General features: G+C 38.6%; 2 protein-coding genes across 4 annotated transcripts in view; one reads left to right on the top strand and one right to left on the bottom strand.

The window, feature by feature from the left end:
- The first annotated feature begins 279 nt into the window (after positions 1 to 279).
- On the top strand, positions 280 to 20,470 carry LOC138066007 (uncharacterized). 2 transcript variants are annotated; one of them, XM_068932123.1, is made up of 3 exons: positions 280 to 4,814; positions 5,406 to 5,512; positions 16,303 to 20,470. In XM_068932123.1, exon 3 carries the CDS (start codon positions 16,408 to 16,410, stop codon positions 17,314 to 17,316), a length of 909 nt encoding a protein of 302 aa, XP_068788224.1. In that variant the 5' UTR covers positions 280 to 4,814; positions 5,406 to 5,512; positions 16,303 to 16,407; the 3' UTR covers positions 17,317 to 20,470. The 2 variants fall into 2 exon arrangements, with proteins under 2 accessions (XP_068788224.1, XP_068788225.1); XM_068932124.1 differs by lacking the exons at positions 280 to 4,814; positions 5,406 to 5,512 and adding an exon at positions 7,371 to 8,590.
- The window catches only part of PTPN2 (protein tyrosine phosphatase non-receptor type 2), a 34,476-nt gene continuing 22,692 nt past the window's right edge, over positions 8,690 to 20,473 (bottom strand). Inside the window, exons 8-10 of one of the 2 annotated variants that reach the window (XM_068932122.1) lie at positions 15,399 to 15,589; positions 13,652 to 13,753; positions 8,690 to 9,051 (exon numbers count right to left, since the gene is read on the bottom strand). In XM_068932122.1, the coding sequence (XP_068788223.1) occupies positions 9,030 to 9,051; positions 13,652 to 13,753; positions 15,399 to 15,589 (315 nt within the window). In that variant the 3' untranslated portion in view covers positions 8,690 to 9,029. Of the gene's footprint in view, positions 9,052 to 9,716; positions 13,754 to 15,398; positions 15,590 to 20,473 lie in introns of those variants that run through there. The other variant, XM_068932121.1, reaches the window with a different exon arrangement.

The following is a 20,473-nucleotide window of genomic DNA, read 5'->3' as shown; positions in this document are numbered from 1 at the left end:
CTGTGTATTTTATAAGCTTAGTCTGAAATACTAGTTGTATGATAAGTAATTCATGTGTTTAATGTCTATAATGGTACTTGTTGAATGAATAAGCTTCGTGTTTGATCTTGTTAAAAGTGCCTGATCACATCAGTTTATGTAAAAGTAATTTTAAATCTAGAATTTCTAGATTCTAACTTGTAATAGATGAGACATATGCAGGTTGTAATTTTAAATATTTAGTCTGCTAAATAGATTGGGGTGGGGGGGGGGGATATTGTCCTACCAGTAGAGGTTTAGTAGTTGGATTTGCTTGAAAACTTTTGCCTGTTCATAGGAGAAGAGTAGTCCAACTACTTGAAGAATAATCCAACTGCTTGATGAACGTGACTGGTCATCCAAAGGATGCAGCATTGTTTCTCTCTTCAGGTTATTGGAAGCTTATAAATGAAGTGAGAATCACAGTGAATACCTGTAACAGTTGACTAATATTTGAAAGAATATTCAATTATTCCTTTACCACAAAACATTGAGAAATCAAAGTGTTTTGCAGTCTCAAGTCTGCTTTGCAGCTTGGAGAACGGGTAGGTGGAGCAAGTGCTTCAACTAATTATATACTGAAATACTTCCAAATAGTGTCTTGAATTTAGACAGTCTCAAGTTAAATACAGTACTTGTGTAGGTCCCAAACCTAGGTAGGTAATGTAAGCCTGAACTAATTGCTTCTGGCATTAGGAGAACTGGAAAGGCTTTGTGTTTACTTAATGACGTCTGCAGGGATTTTTGTTTTGTTGTTTGTTTGTTTTGGTAAAGGTTTGAATTGTACAGCACTGATGCTGCTTAACGCTAAATGCCGTGCTAGAAATGTAAAGTAATACTTTGTTCATATTAAGTAGCTTCTACAGTACCTACAGCATGCAGGTACTGTTTCATGGTATAAAAAAGTTGCCTGCTCCAAGCCATGAACTGATGTGGCTATGACAGTGAATGCAACGAAACTTCTCTGAACAAAGAAGCGACTAGTGTAGAACTGGCATTCAACCAGAAGATGAACCAAGTAATGTAACTAAAAGGATCGCAGCATTATTCTGAGCCTAAAGATTCATTTTAGCTTATGATCTTATGATTGTTTCCCAGGAAACTTGAGTGGATCTGTTTGGGGTCTTTTTGGTTGAAGTTTGTTTGTTTTTTTTCCCCTCAACTGTAGGCACATGGAAGGCTAAGCCATTGTGCAGCCTACCTTTTTTTTATATCCCACCAGGATGATTTATCATTCTTGCAAATACCGTTCATTCAAATTTTACGTTTTTAGAAAAGGACTAATGACCTAAATGTTCTTCAAATGCCAGCCTTTATTTTAATAGATTCTCAGATTCTCAGTGAATGTAATACATCACCTGTAACTGAACAGTAGTGGGCATGGAAAGATTTGGTAATTATTATGAGAGTGTAAACTAATGCTGTACCCTAGTTTGGAATGCTGAATCTTCCAAGCTGGTTGAAAACTTTCACCTTGGACCAGTAAATACTTAGGGCACCTCTTAACTTTAAGCGCATAGTCCTATGTAACTTAAAAAAGCTACTTCTGTGTTCTCATACACTGTTGAAGCTGGAACTGAGTATTCATCCTCTTAGACGGTTAAATTCTAAGCAAGGAAGTCAGAAATTAGGAGGCTGACTGTGGACCTGGTTTGGGGTTTGGACCTGAAAGCCAGCAGGGTGTATCAGTTTACCAGTAAAATAAAATGGGTCAGCTTTTGATCTCAGAATGAAGCTACTGGGGAGATTCAGGGAAGGTCATTCATGCACTGCAGCCCTGTGTGTGCTCTGCACACTGCAGCTTCTGTAGCTCTCTTGCAATGACTTTGTTTGGATTGAGCCATAGAATGGGAGCTTTGCTGACATACTGGATGAGTTATGCTGGGTCAAGAAAGAGTAGCTTAGCAATTTGAACATACTCATCTTGGAACATAAGCTCTTGTCATTTTAGAAGAGTGGATGGATGTGAGTAAGAGGAACACCTTGAACTGACAGCCATTTTATAGAGTGACTGGTGTTTTTTAAAAACCACACCTAATTGTGGAATTCTGTTGGAATCCTTAGACAAACCAACATAATGGGGATGCCTGTTAAAATCGTGAGCGTTCATGAGATGACAATTATTCTTCAAAAAGAGCAGAATGAATGCACTAAGGCTTTGCTTTATAAAAGAGGGGCTGGGGTGCAGGGGATCACTTGGGCTATTTGCTTGCAACTCTTAAGTGAGGGCTCTGATTTTTGCAGGTTGTGAACATGAGTCTGTATAACTTTGTAACAGCTGTTGCATTGCCATTAGTACCCTTTCAACGCTAACCTCTGTATTACCTTAGTTTAGGCCTTTGTACTAGACTAGCATGGGAATATACCTGCGTTTGTGCAGGGGTTAGATGCTCACTACTACAATGACTTTTAAGAATAAACCCTGAAGGTATGTCTTTTATCATATTAGCTTTCAAAATGCTGAACAGTACCCATCAAAGAACCAACTCTTGGACCACGGTTTGCATGTTGCTTATACAATGAGTACTGCTGTTTGAAAATAGTTATATATGCATTTAAGATGCTTAATTATTTTTTTTTCTAACCATCATATAACATTCCTAGTTGGGGGAAAAAAGGGGGAATTATCAACAGACACAAGGTTTTAAATTTTTTTTTTTTTGAGTAGGATGATTGTATAAGCGTTACATATTAGTTGGCTCTGTTTAACTACTTAACTCTTTGGATATCGAATTAACTGCTTCATTTAGGCCCTATTCATAACTATCCTTCTTCTAACATCTGTGAACTTGAGCCACGCTGCCGTAAAACCAATAAGCTTACTAACGATCTCTGCCTCCAAATTCGTTTTCTGTATGATACTCAGTACTGCAAATGTGTTTTGAGAGCGTACGTGTTGCATTAGGGGGTTCACTTGTATAAAGCTTTGGTGTTTGAATAACTTGTTACATACAAATAGCAAGCCCAAATAGGGTTCTGTAACGTAGGCATGTAATTTTGGTCAAGATCTAAAACATACTGTGTTGAAGCAAAATATTCAAGGTACTAAACAAAACTTGATTGACTCCTGGGCTTTTTAAATAATGCATTAGAAAAATCTTAAGGGAGTTCTATTAGCTGAATTAAAACATCGTTTGGGCAACGAGCACCGTTGCTTGAGTACCTACATCATCAGGTGGGAAAAGTCTTGTACTAATTGGCTGTATTAATCACAGTGGAGTCTGACGTATGCAGAGTAGTATTTCAGAAGCTGCAGTTAAGGTATTTAGTTGCAAACTGTATTCATCAAAATCAAAGCAGTTTTGATAATAGATTAAATTTCACGGGGAATTAAGAAGGCTTGAAACAAGGAGAAGCAGTGATAAAAGGCTAGAGGTGGGAAAACAAGAATTCCGAGGCGGCAGCAAGGGAGTGCTTGGCAACCACACCACAGCCCTCAAGCGTCCCAGATTTTTCTAAGGCGTGAGAGTTGTTTTTTCTCTCCTTGTAATGATTACAGATAAAAGGTGCAATTTCTTATGCAAACATTCTCTCAAATAGCTAAGACACGTGTATGAGATTTACAACTAGCTATTTTAAAGCAGCTGGACTGCTTGAGGAAACTGAGATGAGCTGCACAAATGCATAGTTTAAAAAAAAAAAAAAAAAAAGCGTAGAGGCCGATGTTACAAAATGAGTGCTTTGAAGATGATTTTAGTACTAAGGAAGATTCTTGCATTTACTGCTTAGTTTTCTGCATTAATTTTTTTTTTTCTTAGGAAGTCAATACTAGGTGGTCGTTTCTGTTGTTGGCCTTTTAACTAAACCAGTGCTTATGTTCCAGAGATCTTGGGAAAATGTATTTGTTGGCTACCGATGGAATACATAACTTTCTTTTGAGAACAAAGCATTAAGAGTTTTTAGAGCGAGTATCTTAAAAAATGTAATTCTTTCAATTTGTTTCGAATGCAATAATGCAACCAAGCCAAACAAGATTCTTTAAGGCTCTGTGAGCGTTTCTAAACGTAGATTTACTAGTAGTCCCTTGTGATTTGTGTGCTCAAAGGCAGGGTAGGCAGATGGCCAGATAATTTCAGTACACACTGCACTAAAAATCCACTGTGGAGGTTAACAGAAATTGAGACTGAAATCTTGGCTTCAGAGAAGACATCATTTCCCCACCAACTGCTGTTCCTTCTATAGTTGCATCTGTTATACATCTGAAGAAAATCTATTTATTTGTGCTCCAGCTCCAAGAATATAAAATTGTGCATGAAGGCATCAGGTAAGTTCCTATTTACATAGGGACAGCATTAGTAAGGAAACAGCGGGGCTTGAATGAATTTTAACCTAAAAGCAGCATCATGTAGTTTATATGCAACTAACTAATAGCTAGAATGAATTTCCCCCTTAACCCCTTTTAGTTTCTTAACCAATGAATTTGAGGGGGAAAAAAAAGACAATAGGAAATACAAAATTATATTAAGATTTTTTTTTTGGTCGCATTCTCTGCTGTCATTTGGTTGACATACCTTTAATCTATGCTAGTTATATGCCATTTTCCACTACTGGAATCCCTCTTCAGCTCTTAACCGAAACTGTAAGGCATAAAATTTAGTATTTTGAGCAATTAAAAGGCTAAATGTTATCATTTAGAGCTCTTCTAAAATTCTCCAGCCTCAGAGAGAGATGTCTCAGAAGTCCTGACCTCCATGTTCAAAATTGCATCAGCCTTCTCATCTCCCTAGTTTGTCTGACAGCAACCTAAGTGTAATGCAGAAGCCTGTCTCTCCAGATTGCAGAGATCCTCGGAATGGGTGAGTTAAACTGACGCGTTTTCCAGTTAGGAGTTTCTGTATATGAGAATATTATCCTTCTGTATTGAACTGTCTAGTTTTAATTGGTGAGCTAATTTGGCTTATGTTAATTAGAGGTTTGCAGTTATAAAAATGATTTTTCTAGCTGTAAATATCTCCAAATCAGGCAGAAGTAGTAAACAATAGATAGCTATACTACAGAAATGTCCGTTCTAATTCATGGTAGTGAGGATGAAGTCCCGACCATTCCAGGCAGGCCACAAACAATTTTTATTATGTTATGAAAAATAAGGTGCAAAATGAATCCTGTGGCACAAAAAATCTGTTAAGATTCCCCAGGGAAGTGGTCAGTAATTAAAAGAAGATTATTTAAGGATCTAAATTGTGGTATCTACTGTCTGATGTTGTAACTACAACTAAGCATTTATCTGAAACCCTCACAACAGAGGCTAGGTCATGGCAAAGATGACTCCAAAAATGCAATCTGAGACACTTTCAAAATGACACAATCTAGCAATCTAGGATTTTCTTGGAGCCTAAAAACTAACTAATAAAATAAAGCAAGCTGTGAGATAAAAATATGTTTTACAGACATAAATATACTGATGCTATTCCTCAAATCTTGTCAAGTACTGTAAGCAGGAGAAGACATGCAGCAAATCTGGTTCTTCATCAGAAACTTAACATGGAGTAGAATGGTGAGTATGATTAAAATTTTGGGAAGTAGCTATTTGCTTTCAAAAATACACTGTAGGAACTCTGTAGGAACCACTTACCCCCTTGTGAGTGACCTTGAAGGTTGGCGCTGTGCTAAGCCAGGTAAAAATTATCTCCAGTTTACTTTACTCTCCCTCACTCCCCTAGACTTCTTAAGTCACTGCCTAATGGGTATGTAGGTTTAGCTAACTAAATTCCAGTCCTGAACACCGACTCATGCATGTTGATTTTTGAACTTAAAATTTGTTAAAACAGATGTCAAGCGTGGTAACAGATTTGAAAAAATCTTGCTGAGGTTGGTACTCTCATTACACTTCATAATATAGTCAGGGCTATGATAAAACTGTACTAGACCCCAGCAAGACATGCACAGCTGTGGAGAGAAGCAAGGATGTGAGTGTGGGTTTTTTTTTTTTTTTTTTCCTGAATAAGCAGTAAAATATCTTTCCTACCTCTTAAGTTACTATGAGGTGTATGCAGAAAGAGCACAAATGAATTACTGAAGACAAAAAAGATAAAGTGTTGTCATTTGCCTCACAGCATGTTTAGCTTTTTTTAAAATAATGATAATAATGGAGTACTTCTTCAACTGAGGAACTGCAGAGTAAAATTTCAAGGAGAAGGAAAGGTAAGCAATGGGTTCTAAAGGGGGAAGAAAAAGCTTTTTTCTTGCCTGGGGAAAAGATAGACTCTTTCACTCCTGGATGCTGCAAGTAGCTCTCGGCCCTTTCAGTCCCCCCTGGGAAGAAGGGGATTAAAAAGCAGGCTTGATCGCGGCGGCGGCCGCTAGGTGGCAGCGGAGCGCGGGCTGCCCGCGCCGCCCAGGGGCCTCTGAGCCGGGCAGCGGGCGCAGTCGGCTCCTCGCTGCCGGCCGCGGAGCGTCCCGTTCCCGCTGCAGCGCCTGGCCGCAGCCCCCGCCGCCACATCGCCCTCAGGCCCGCGGCAGCAAGGCCAACCGCTGCATCTACGTTTGCTGCCTATGCTTTTGCCTACCAAGACGCGCTGCAGTGCAAGGTAGTGGTTTTGTCCTTGGGTCACTAATAGGGCTGGTAAAAGCTGTAAACACGCGCCTTGTTGCAAAATTTCTCTTGAAGCTGGGAAAAACTCCCAGGCGGGTAGGTTAGCCATAATCCACAGTTTTTCAGCTGGAAATCTGCAAGTCAGTCATTCTGCCCCGATTTTTTTCAGGGCTGTGACTGGAAACTGCAGCAGAAACTGCTGCAGTTAGTAGAGAAACTAACTGTCTCTTAGAATGCAGCCTCTCAACTTTCTACATCTTTTAAAACACGTTTTCAGAGTAGTAGTCACGAATTCTAGCCTTGTGTAAAAACAGCACACAGAAACACCAACCCTTCAGAACCTCCTGGGCCAGCAAGCCCAGACTCCTACTGCTGCAAGCCCTGTTAGTCTGACAAAGCTCTGTTTCTGAAAATGCTATTTCTCTGTCCCTTTACTCCTCGTGAGAGACTGTTCATGACGTTAGCCTGAAGTAAAATTCAGTCTTGGCAGTTCTGGGGAGGGAGGCCATTTAAAAAAAAAAAAAAAAAAACCTCTTGAAGAGCAAGGACAGCAGCATTTTGAAAAGAGGCCACTGTGGGACTAGGGCCAAAATACACTTAACTATCTATACTTAAAACCACACTACAAGATATAGTTGCATAGCTGATAGCTACAATTATCTGTGAGAGCAGCAGGCAAAATAAAGTTTGCATACACTTCCAGCAGTCTTACACCTTATGCATACTTCTGATTTAAAGAGGACAAACACAGTGATAGTATTATTCATGTGAAGTTCAAAGGTATTAATGTCTGAAAGCTGTATCCAGAAGCACGTGAAGTGGTATAAACAGGCTCCATTCCTGTATTCTGCAACACTGGAGTGTACTTCACTGGTTTTGGCCAGATCTTGATCTCTTGGCCTAAATATGCCTGGTCTCATAGCTATGAAGGGTCTTATAGCTGTGAAGACAGACTTGAAAATGAAAGCTGAAGCAAGTTGTAATAGTTTTTTTTCCTGATCTAATGTAGATGATGAACTATCCTAGTCAGCTAAAGAAATATTTAAAATACTTGGACAAGCCAGGTGCGGGTGATCTAGACTATTTTGAGATGGTGCCAAGCACATATTTAACTCAAATAATGGCATAAAATATTCTTCTGCTTCAGCTTCACATTCAAGGTAAACACAATTCTGGACAGTGTTGCTTTCATGAATCAGTCTAAAAACTAAGTTTTATTAATATTTCAAACTGCTTATTTCAGCAGAAATACCCTTAAAGCGTGGAAGACAGGAGCATGGGACTATTAAGTGTTTTCTTCTCCCTACCTTCAGCAACATTTAACTAACTAACTGTATCATTTATACAAAACCCTGCCCCCCCACACACACAAAATGCAAAGTACCGTTATAAAGCAAACTTCACAGTACACTAATTTAGACATTCATATTAATTTTGTGGTGAATTAAATATTTATTTGAAATTGTCAGAGAACTTCAATGCAGAATTTAAATGAACTCTGTTGTAGAATATACGGGGCTCAGAGCCCTGTTGAGTTCATTAAACTAGCTCCTTAAACAGTATTCCAGTTCACACCTTTCCAGTCCAGTCATTCAAAAATGCATCAGGGAAAAGAGCTGATCATGGATTTATGATGTGAAATAAAACATTACATAGAACACTCTGATGGCATAATCTGAAAACCATTTAATTAAAGACTCCTTTGACTGTGAGCTTTTCACCAGGCCCTTACTATCTATTAATTATGTTTGACTGGGTATTGAAATGCCAGATTTCCTGTCTTTCCTTCCTTTAAAGCATCAATGATAATGAAACACATTCTCTTCAGAGTTACTGTTTTGTGCATATTTTATAGCAAACATTAGAAGGGCTACCAAACCAACAAGTTAGATGAATGAAGAAATACTCATCAGTGGTGTATTACAAAAGAAGTGTGGAAACGTTCCTAGCTGAGACTATGCTACTTAACAGCAAATTCATGGAAGTGTTTGCATGAAGCCTGTTTTATGCAGAATATTTTACCATCTTCCAATGAGAGAGGTAATGAGGAAGCCTTTAGGTAAAATACTTTTCTCCCCCCCCCCACCCTGAGAATCTCTTAATATTTTCTTGCTAACATAATGCGCACACAACAGCACGTTGTCAATTTAAAAAAATATTTAATGCTGCCAAAAACATATAAAAATACAGTAAGAATGGCAGTACAAAACAAAGTATTTTCTAATTTATTTCTTTTACATCTTTCTACATTAATACAGGTATTATAAAAACACAAGACAGCAAAGTATTTTGTTTTGCAAAGTAACATGCTGGTGGTATTCTTCATCCCCTGGATGTAGTTTACGCTGTAAACAGATAATTGAGGTCTTCCTGGTATTTAACAGACCTCAGTTTTGTTCCCGAAGAGGGGTTCATGTCTCACTTTGCATGTCAATAATTTGCAGTTTATAGCTGCAGAATATTCACAAGTCTTGAAGGCTTAGGTGTCAGTCAGTCTCGGCCTACGACATACAACGCAAAAGAAAGTCACCGATTCAGTACACAGCACAAAAGAAAAATAAGAACAGACAATGGGTTTGCAACTCACTATAAAACACAAAGCAGCTTCTCATGCATTCACTGTGGTAACTACTGATTAATTGTTATGTGTAGCAAGCACTCTTGGAAAGCCATTGCTTTTTCAGACGGTATTTCCATAGTATAATGTAAGGCGCACACTTGCTGGAGAGCTTCAAGTATAGGTCTCAGTCCAGCAAGCCATTACTCCTGCATCTAAGCATAAGCACTGCAGAAATCTTCTTCAACCTTCGCAAGAATACAAAAGTGGGAATACATCTCAAAATCCTAACACCACCTTTCATGGCTTTGTAGGCCAATCCTGGCACAGTGAAATGGAAATAAATGTTTCTAAGCAAATTTTTCTTGTACTGAGGAAGACATTCCAACATTGAACATTCTGTTCTTAGGAAAGGTTAGGCTATACTCAGGAACACATAAAAAGACCTTGGTATTTACAGCACCAAAATATCCAGGGAACTACAAGCTAAATGCTTGAAAGTTCTACAAACACTACCTCGATTTATAGCAGGTTTCTTTAAGTTAAAGCACTAAAGAATTATTCCAAACATTAATCCTTCCAATTTAAATAAAGACTCAGACAGAGGTGCAATTTTGAACATATTTATTTCTAGTACATAAAAATGAAAGACTGATCTAAAAGTTTGAGGGGGGGGAAATACGAAGACTACTGTGTAATATCTCAGTTTTGCAAATTTATCATAGGACTTAAGCTACTTGACTCTGAAGAAGAGTTCCTCTTCTGTCATTGTGAACTTCTTGCGCAGTCAAGTCTTAGGTTAAACTACAATGCCAAACAGCAAGCTGAGTAATCTGGTTAACATTCATTAAGCTTAAAGCTAACCAGGTTTTTTGACCCCTGGCAGAGTTCACTCCCAGTCACACATACATGCACACACTTACACTTTCTCTATTCAATTGAATATAGATTGATTAAGTAAACAGACCCCCACTGAAGACTTAATGAAGTTAGGTAGGTTTCACTTGCAACATCTTACTTCCATAAAATAAACCTGTAATTTTTCCAAAATGCTATTTCACAGAATTCAGGTATCTTGATACATTTGGAGAAAAGTACAGAATAACAGAAGTACCTTCACACTAAGTAGACTATTCCTGCATGAAGAATATAATCAAACAGAAAACCTAAAGGACTAATTCCAAACCTTGCAAATCACTTGCTACTAAGGTCCAAATGTTTCTTAGTGGTGTCTTTGTGAAATGTGCACGATCAGTACAAATGTTCATCTGACTGTCAAAGCATGACCTGATCAAATTCTAAGAAGTCTGCTATGCATCAAATCCTTTGATTGGTACAATATTTCCAAAATGGGTGGGGAGTAGAGGGTGGAAGTCACAAAGATTTTGAATCGTAAGTTCAACAGCATTTCAGAAGCGGCATAGTACCAGTCCACAGCTTGCCAGGAATTGTGAAGTTTCCCCTTGCTTTTACAGTTTAAGGAGCTCCTAAAATCATAGGTCTCTTGAACTGACAGGCCTTCATTTTGACTCACATCTGTTCTTACTTAACATCCAAGCTGTTTAAAAGTTTAAACTGCCATAAGTTTAAATCCTACAGAATAACAATACTACACAGCTCAGTTTGCAATTGAAAAAAAACAAAAAAAAAACCTCAAACTGTTTGGTTTTTTTTTTTTTTGAAGCACTGAACGCAAGAGGGCAAATTTGTCCTACCGATGGTCCAAAAAATAGGGTTTCATCCAAATCATCTCCTGGAACATGCTAAGAAATATAATGCTTACTTTCCCTTCCTACTCCTATACCGCAGTGTTCAAAACAGTTTTGTGCAACACTTCTATTGATTTGTGGTTCTGAAGTTATTAACAATAAGACTTTGAAGATACACTTAATGACATAGCCAAAGCAAAATCTTGAATATTAACTGTTTAATATGCAAGCCCTACTTTATCGTATCAAGAAGGTAAGAATGTGAGATGATATGAGGATCCCACACACCCCCTTCCCCCATCCTCAAGAAAAGAAAAATGCCTGCTCAGAGAACAAAAAAGCAAAAATCTAGAAGATAAAATCAAGGGGGGGGGGAAGGGGAAACAACAACAACAACAAAAAAAATCAAGTTTTGACTTGACAAAACACAATTAGATTTTAATGTCAGTAGGATTTTTTCCTGGTGGCCCAGGAAAATCCCTTTCATGCAGACAAAGAAAATAAATGACAGTGTGATTTCAGTCAAGTTTTATCTTGCATTTTTTCCTTAGTTTCTTTTAAGCATTTAGAACAAAATCTGCAATATTTCTTTGTTATAAAAGCACTCTATTATATTCCATGTTTTTTATAACCAAAATAACTTTTATAAGGCACATACATTTATAGTGGATATCAGTTGAGCTGATAACCTCAGGCTTCACAATTAAAAAAAAGAATCTTCTATCAGCCTCGTTTACTAAAAATTATCATTGTTGTTAACACTGCAACCTGTCTTAAAATCCTTCGGCTGCCTACCCTTTCTGTGTTATAGCAATTAGTAAGTCATGTTCCTACTGATCAACCATGGAGTTACGATAATGTGACAGCACAAATTATTATTTTTTTAAAAACTGAATAAGGTTTCCAGAACTCAGAACTGTATCTCCTGAGAAACTGCATTTGTCTTCTCTTTTTTTTCTCCTCTTCTTTATCTGGACACTTACACAGTTGTTTATTATATAAACAGTTTAGTCTAAAATAGTATTTGAAATTCTCATTTCACAATAGCTAAGTGTATACTAAACTTAGCTTTGTGCAGTAAATGTCAGACTATTTGGGCCCGTGCCTGGCATGTTACGACTGAGCTTGAAAGTACTGGCAACTTCTCAAGTTAACTTCTTTGGACGGAAGAGCAAGTAAGTATCTAGCTCTGAATACTTTTCAGTAGTAAAATCCAAGAAGTGCTTTACAAAAGGACCCCCCCCACACCCCAGATCAGGCTAGGTAAATTGAGAAAATGACTTTTCCAATGTCATCCAACCAGACAAAGGCTGAATAAATAAAATCCAGGTTTCACACTGCAGTCTAATAGTAGAAGTTACTAAGATTCAATGTGAATGATAGCAAGCTAGATGCAGCCACATACAATCTCCCTGCTCAAAGAGAAGGGGTGAAAGTGGTTTGTGTTGAAGTACCATCGAGAAAATGTTATTGTCCATGTAGTGCAAGGGGTGTGCTTGATAATTAAAGTGATCTTAGCCTAAGTATTCCCAAAATACTGATCATTAAGTGTTTTACTATCATGCCTCTTCAGTACAGAGGCAGAGGACTTGAAAAGCAGTTTAGGTGCGTCTCCTTCACTTCATGAAGTTGTGGATGTAGCTAATAGAACGGAAAATACTGACTACAAGAGAATATTACCAACATTTGTTTTCAATTTAAAACCACCCTTGGAAGTCAGACTTAAGTCTTCTTTGATGTACTTTCTATGTCCATTCCTGGTGAGTGAATTTTATTCCTTGTAGCAATTAAAAATCTATAGACACACAAAACATTATGTTTCACATTTAATGGAATGTCGGAACTTTAACAATGCTGGACTTCAAACAGGAGCTGAAGTCTGAATACATTAACCAATTTAACAGTATGCTTTTTCAGTGGGGGCAAACTTTTCAAAGGCCTTAAAAAAAGTCAAATTTCCAAGCCTTATTTAAATAATAATGAAAACTACAAAAAAAAATAAATAAGGAATGCAAATTAACAGAATAGAAATTGGTAAGCGCTTCATCAGACCCCCTAGCTGCTCATATCAGAAATCTGAGAGTCAAAATATGGGGAATGCTTGCACTACTATTTTCATGCACAAATTATAATTAACATTAATTTCAAAAATCAATTTCCTTTTGGTCAGAAATGTGTACAAACTGAGCTTTTAAAAGTACAGTAAACTACAAAAAGATTAAATATGCAATTATAAAATATATTTATCCTAGGTCATAAGAATATAAAATGTTTTATGTTCATGTCACTAGTACATTACACATTACACACATTTAAGGATAACTTCTTTGCATTAATAATGTAAATGATAACAACACTGTTTATTGCTTATGTCAGGCAGGGAAGTTAAAACTCAGACAGCCTTCAGTAGCTAAACCTCTGAGAGTTCAGGGTTTAGCTAAGAGATCTGGTAGAACACCATTTTAAAAAAATGTATAAACAGTTGCAGCAAGTTTGTACCTGGTCATATAAACAAAACAAAACAAAAACCAAACTTTGTTGGGGGTAGCAGTTCATTTTCATAAGTACCTGCAGTGGAGAGTCCTGAGATGTTGACATGTGATCAGTTGGTATCACTTCTCTAGTTTGTTTCTAATTATCTGTATCCATTTCAGTTTACTGCTTTAAGTCAGACCTCTAGCTACTAACTTGCAGCAAGATTATCTGCTAAAGCAGACAGGCTTATTTGTTACTTACAAGGAATGTTCTTGAAAATACATTTTCCAGCAATAAGCTCCAACTAAAATCAATGTACCAAACCCAATCTTAGTGAGAATAGGTTTCCAATATAACCACCTTTTTCTTTTTCTTTCAGTCTCATTTAGCTTCTGCTTCATCTGCTGCAGCTTTTGTGCTGTATTAGCTTTTCTATCCTCTCGCAGCCTTTTTCGGACAGTACTTGGGGTGGGGAGGGGAGAAAAAAAAAAGAAAAAAAAAAAGGTAAATCTTAAATTGTAGAACAGGAAAAATCCCTATTACAATAGTCAAACCAGCCTTCTCTTCCCAACACATTTCCAATAGTTAATCCATCTGTGGCAGTAGCATATAAAATCTAAAGAAGCAATCGCTACTCTGTTTTACCTGAAACTATGCATATCAAGATTAAGTGAAGCCCTATAAAGTTCGTAAACGACATATGTAACAATGTAAGTTGAACTTGACCTATCTGTTCAGAGGACAGAAATGGCTCAATCATCCGACCATAGTGCTCCCCTCTGAGCGCTCCATTCAGTGTCTGCAATTCTTTGCATGGATGCTGCTTGCATACACAGTCTAGGATATTACATACACTTAAATACTACGAATGTTTGCATGTCTCCACTGCACAGTTAACAGCATCCTCACCAGCATGTTAACCCTAATCTACTCATGCTTACACGCAAGTTTTACCCTGCTTGTCTTGGGCTGTAAACTAAATCTTGATCATCAAGACATAAGCTAAAATCACTTGTGTGTTACTACTCTATCAGGGCCTCCTTGCAATTCTTGTCTCCAAGTCTCCTCACAGTCTCTTTAGATAGCATAGCTAATCTGTCCAACAAAAACCCTTTTGAGTCCCAAAGTCCTTGCACACAAACATGACACTCGCATGCATGCTGCCCCTCCTGCTTGCAAGGGGCCCCTTAGTTATCCACAAACGCAATGTCATTCTTTCTCAAAACACACAAGAGCACTCTATACTGAGGCATAAAAGATAAAAACCTCACCAGGGTGTTCAGTATTCTACCCATCTGCTATTTCAGAATTTCTTTCTCCCTATCTGCATTGAACAGCTGCTGCTTGTCTCAGATCGTAACCCTTCGGACCAGATGTCACCTTTTTCCATTCGACATACAGCTCTGCTCAGTAAGTCCTGGTCTCTGGCTACACAGGCAGACAAAAGTGCCACAGGTGCCGAGTCCAGTGTCCCTTAGGGCATAGCAATTCAGAAAGTTCTTTCCAATAGAGCAGCTCGTACCTTCACTAAACTAAATCCAGGAGTTCACACATTAGTACCTATGACGAGGTTAACTTGACTGAGAAAGACAAATTCACATACCACAACTAACCACAGAAATCTTTCTCTTACCAGTGGTAGATTTAATACAAATGGAGGGTAAAATATGACCTCAGTGATACAATTCCAATCACAAAATAGAAAGTGGTAGGCGATACAAGCTTTGTGCTTCTGAAACATCATATATTCTTCCAACCAGAAGTTATCACTGTATTTAAAAGTCAGTCTGAAATTTTGTTGGGCATTTTTACAACCTAGGACCTCATTTGCGCTGTTCAGAGTTCACAGACTATCTGTAGAAAAATGCTTTCAAGCATGAAGTTTAGCTTCTTCAATTCCAGGCATTTGTTTTTCTTCTACCTTTAAACAATAAAGCTTTATCACAAGATATAACTAAAGTTGCATTAAAAAAAAAATTAAGACTGTCAAACACCACCTTTCTTTTCCCTCTATTGAAGAAAGATCTTAAACTGAAGTTTCCCTATAATAAGGAAAGGCCTCTCAAAAGTATCTCTCCCTTCTAAATTATTTCTTCATTTTGCCTACCTTTCAATGTTTCCATCTGTGAGATCTTGAACTTTAGTGGACAGGTCAGTATTTATTTTCTCTATTTGATCCGGTTTCTCGAGGCCTATGCTGTTTCCATTGTACTTCTCTGTGGTTAATTTGGTTGGGTGTGGAGGAGACTGCTCAGAACTTGGCGCTTGGTCCTCCTTAGAGAGCTCCTTCCACCTTTTCTGAAAGCAGGGAGAAGATATTTCAAACATTCATAACACCAAATATTATCTCTACCCAAGATACTCTTCCACACAATAGTCACAGCAGTAGATTAAATGAACTATTAGATCAATAAAAAAAAAAAACTAGAGAAAGAAATAAGGTTAAGTGAAGATATATCTTCTCCATCCATAAGCCAAGTGACTAGGAAACTACGGAGCTGGATAACATTAATACAAATACTTAACTTAGTGTTGAAATACTAGACTCTTGCTAGGATGTTCTTCCTTAAGGTTATTCCAGTTCACAAATTAACTTCAGATAATTTCGTCTATCTAGTATATACTCTCACTAAATTCACTGTAATGGATAAATGCACTTTCAAATAATTAGTATAGCATCATAACTGTAGCTAATACTAACTTTGTTCACTACACTAAACCAGTAGGTCAAGAATGAAACACAAACATTTCAGTAGAAGCATGTGTTCTGAAGAGAAAGTCTAGTAAGCTAACATAAAATAACTCATAGATGAATCAAAATCTGCAACGATCCCTACAAATACCAACCAATGCGTCAGTGAAGGCTGTAACAAGCTATATGAATTTTACTGAAGACCCTTTAGGGCGGACTGTTTTCTTAAGTCATACATGAGAGACTAGCACAGCACTAACAAGGATGTTCAAGAAAAAGACGGATAAATTAAAAAAAAATTGTTTTTTTTTTCCCACAGAATCACAGAATCGTTTAGGTTGGAAGGGACCTCTGGAGATCACCTAGTCCAACCTCCCTGCTCAAGCAAGGTCACCTACGACGTGCTGCCCAGGATTGTGTCCAGATGGCTTTTGAATATCTCCAGGGAAGGAGACTCCACTACCTCTCTGGGCAACCTGTTCCAATGCTCTGTCACCCTCACAGTGAAGAAGTTCTTTCTCAGGTTCAGGTGGAACTACCTGTGGTTCAGTTTCTGCCCATTGCCTCTTGTCCTGTTGCTGGGCACCACGGAGAAGAGGCTGGTCTCATCCTCTTGACACTCCCCCTTCAGATACTTATACACGTTGATGAGATCACCTCTCAATCTTCTCTTCTCCAGGCTGAACAGGCCCAGCTCTTGCAGTCTTTCTTCATAGGAGAGATGCTCCAGCCCCCTAATCATCTTGGTAGCCCTCCGCTGGACTCTCTCCAGCAGTGCCATGTCCCTCTTGTCCTGGGGAGCCCAGAACTGGACACAGTCCTCCAGGTGAGGCTTCACCAGGAGAGGGGCAGGATCACCTCCCTCGACCTGCTGCCAACACTCTGCCTCATGCACCCCAGGAGACCATTGGCCTTCTTGGCCACAAGGGCACACTGCTGCCTCATGCTTCACTTGTTGTCCACCGGCACTCCCAGGTCCTTCTTCATGGAGCTGCTTTCCAGCAGGTCAACCCCCAGCCTGTACTGGTGCATGGGGTTATTCCTGCCTAGGTGCAGGACCTTGCACTTGCCTTTGTTGAACTTCAGGAGGGTCCTCTCTGCCCAGCTCTCCAGCCTGTCCAGGTCCCTCGGAATGGCAGCACAGTCTTCTGGGGTATCAGCCCCTCCTCCCAGTTCTGTATCAGCAGCAAACCTGCTGAGGGTGCACTCTGTCCCTTCCTCCAGGTCATTGATGAATACATTGAACAAGAGTGGACCCAGGACTGACCCCTGGGGGACACCGCTAGCCACAGGCCTCCAACTTGACTCTGCACCGTTCAACACAACCCTGTGAGCTCGGCCATCCAGCCAGTTCTCAATCCACCTCACTGTCCACTCGTCTAGCCCACACTTCCTGAGCTTACCTAGGAGGATGTGATGGGAGACAGTGTCAAAAGCCTTGCTGGTTTTTTGCACAGTAAGCAAGCCTTTTGCACAGTAAGTCCTAGTCTGGCTATGTATCAACATGCTACTGTAACACAGGCAGACCACAGTGACACAGGTGCTGAGAAATAGATTTTGCTGCAAAATAGAATATACAGCACAGGCTGTTTTTACTTCAAGAGCATTCTGTTAGAATAGCTGGGCCTCATGGCATACCTTTCCCTTGTTTTGGAGGAGCTCACACCACTTTTTTGGAGGCAGTTCTCATTAGATAAATGGCCACCTAAACTAATTCTTATAACATCCAAAAGCACTGCAAGAGCAGCAGTTTTTTTTTTTTTTTTTTAAGCAGATGAGAGGCTTTAGTTAAGAAGGTGGGGGAAGAGTGGGACTGATATAAGCTATCTTAAAAATGAGAATAGTATTTACATGCCTTTTTACTAATGACAGATAAAAGCAGTGACAGGAGTCCTTGGACTTCCCCTCTTTGCTAATCCTATTTTAGTATAACATTTTTTGAGATTTCTAGTAATGTATTTTCATATTTGTACTTTTTGGAACCGATACATGGTGCCAATATCAAAAAGACAAGTACAGCATCAGTCTCCAATAAGATGATTTCTCTTCTACCAGCATCCTTTTTTATATATCTCAAAATGGAAGCTTCTTGCCAGGCTCATTCATGCCAGAGCCATTTATTTGAAAACTTCCCTTCTTTCACAGTTAAGGGAAAGTCCAGTACAAAATGCCACCACACACTGGCTGCTCCAGCCTTCACTGCAGCTGATGTCCTCCTAGTCTATACTCCATCAAATACTCTTTTTGCTTTGGGGGGGGAGGGGTGTCTTTGTTGTAAGAGTGAGTCAGAGTTTCACCCCATCCTCTCCTGAAAGCTCTGAGTAAGGGCTTAGACTGGAAGCTCACACAAAATTTCCTATGCTAGATTTGCCACAGCATAATTTCACTTGTCTGTGAAAAGAATTCAAGACTGCTGGTCTAAACTCAATATCAGATCTAGAGACTGATGTCAAAGAACAGCTATTTATAAATGAAGCTACACACAGGTGCTTTGCAAGTTAAGCTACAGAGACATTCTTACTCTACTGAGGTTTTCCAACCTCTGGCAGAATGAGATTTAACAGTAAATCAACTCCTCTACTGTAGGGGAGTTTCCAGTATAGATCTGAAATCCACAGAGAGAGTCTTTGTGCACAAAGAGAAAAAAAAAAAAAACCACACTTAGTTAAGTTTCAAGCAGCCACTAACAAACTATGGGAACCCACAAAGCAGCTGCATCTGACAGGGGTCTTAAAATACATTTCCTACAGAACAAAGCCTTTTTAGGAGACCTACTTGTGTCCATCAGAGAGATGCTGGCAAAGAAATACAATTACAAAGCAAGCCATTGTTTTAGCTATAGAACCATGCAATTGGCACGCCAACCATATAACTCTGTGGGGCTTCAGAGCAATCTAGGCAAGTATACGATCCTTTCTTTGCATCACAGGTAGAAGTCCTACAGGTGCTACTCTCTCTCCTGATACTAATACTGCAGTTGCACCCCACTAGCTGAAAGCAAGTGCAACACATACTGGAACTTGTCTGCACAGTTTGCAAGCTTCAGAAATCCTTGGAGAAGTCAGAGATGAGCACTTGGAGAGTGTTAAATTAGAGTTAGTGTTACATTCAATAACTCTCCCCATCATTAGCAGATGGGAGTAAACACCTCTCAATCTGGAGAGCATGACATTTCTCTATGGGTGAAAAAAAGGCTTTAGTTGACCTTGAAATGAGAAATATTCTTATAAATACTGCTGGCTAGGGTGGAACAAGAACTGATTGTCTGTATGTGACCTTGGGGCCCGGACAACTAACTGCACTGCAGAAAATGCTGTTTTAGGAAAGGTCATCTCAACAACCACCAAAAAAGAGAATAAATATGAGAAATGTGCCTTCTTAGGCACGTTCTTAGTGTGAAGAAATAACATTTGAAAAGCAGTATTCTGAGCTGACAATGCTTCCTTGTATCCACAAACAAGAAATCCTGTAGTCTAGATGGACAAAATGTGGGAACCGAAGCCGCTCAGTTTTAAGTATGTCTTTTTAATATACAAAGCAGAAAGATGATTAGAGGAACATACCACCAGAAGCAGCTTCCAGAAAATAAGGAGGTTAAGTTATTGTTCGTGTTTAGATGAATCATGCAGTGTTTCGGTCATAAGATGCAGATATCAAACTAACAGCCTAGGTGTTGGTTAGTGGTTGTGTAAAATGATTTACTTATTTATTCTTAAGTCAAAGAATATTTGTCAAAGGGAAGAATCCGACAACTACCAGAAACACAGAAGACAGGAAATGTGTTTTAACTTACCAGCTTCATTCATAATTTTAACAGGTCAACAAAATAAAAAAGCCCTAGCATATGAAAGCAGAATTGAGTCTGTTACACAACCTCTTCTTCTCTTCCTCCAGCAAAAAAAAAAAAAAAAAAGAAAGAAAAAAGAGAAAAAAAAATCATGTAAAGTAGGTGGAGCTACTATAATTACTGGAAGCCACACTGCCACACTGAGAAAATGGTAAAATTTGGCAATCTGTTTGCCCTGAAACCAATAATACTGGCATAGATTCCATTAAGTATAATACAAATTTCAGAGGCTATGAAAAAATGTAACTTTTATTAATAAACCTTATCTGTAGCAACAGGCAATTTTAGTATTGGGAAACTATGCAGCAAAGATCAAAAAAATTCAGAAGAGACCCACCCTTGTCATCTTCCAAAATGATACCGAACATTATTTTTAGCTTTCAATATTGAAGATATCAATTTAACTTTCTTTTATATTAGTACCAACGAGTTATATTTGCATTTGATCTCACAGAAGACAAATACATAGGATTAAAAGTTTAGCTAACAAAGTGCTGATTAGATACCCCAATACCTTGTAGACATCTAATGAAAAAGGTAAGATATTTAACTCCCACCAAATTAAGTGCTTTAAAATAGCTTAGAGCCCGTTATTATCTACTCTTAGCAATATACTGTTTGTTTAAACACATACAGCAAAACA

Source organism: Struthio camelus, chromosome 2, assembly GCF_040807025.1.
Source record: "Struthio camelus isolate bStrCam1 chromosome 2, bStrCam1.hap1, whole genome shotgun sequence".
NCBI lineage: Eukaryota > Metazoa > Chordata > Aves > Struthioniformes > Struthionidae > Struthio > Struthio camelus.
Note: the sequence above shows the minus strand (reverse complement) of the source record. Positions and strands in the feature narration are given on the sequence as shown.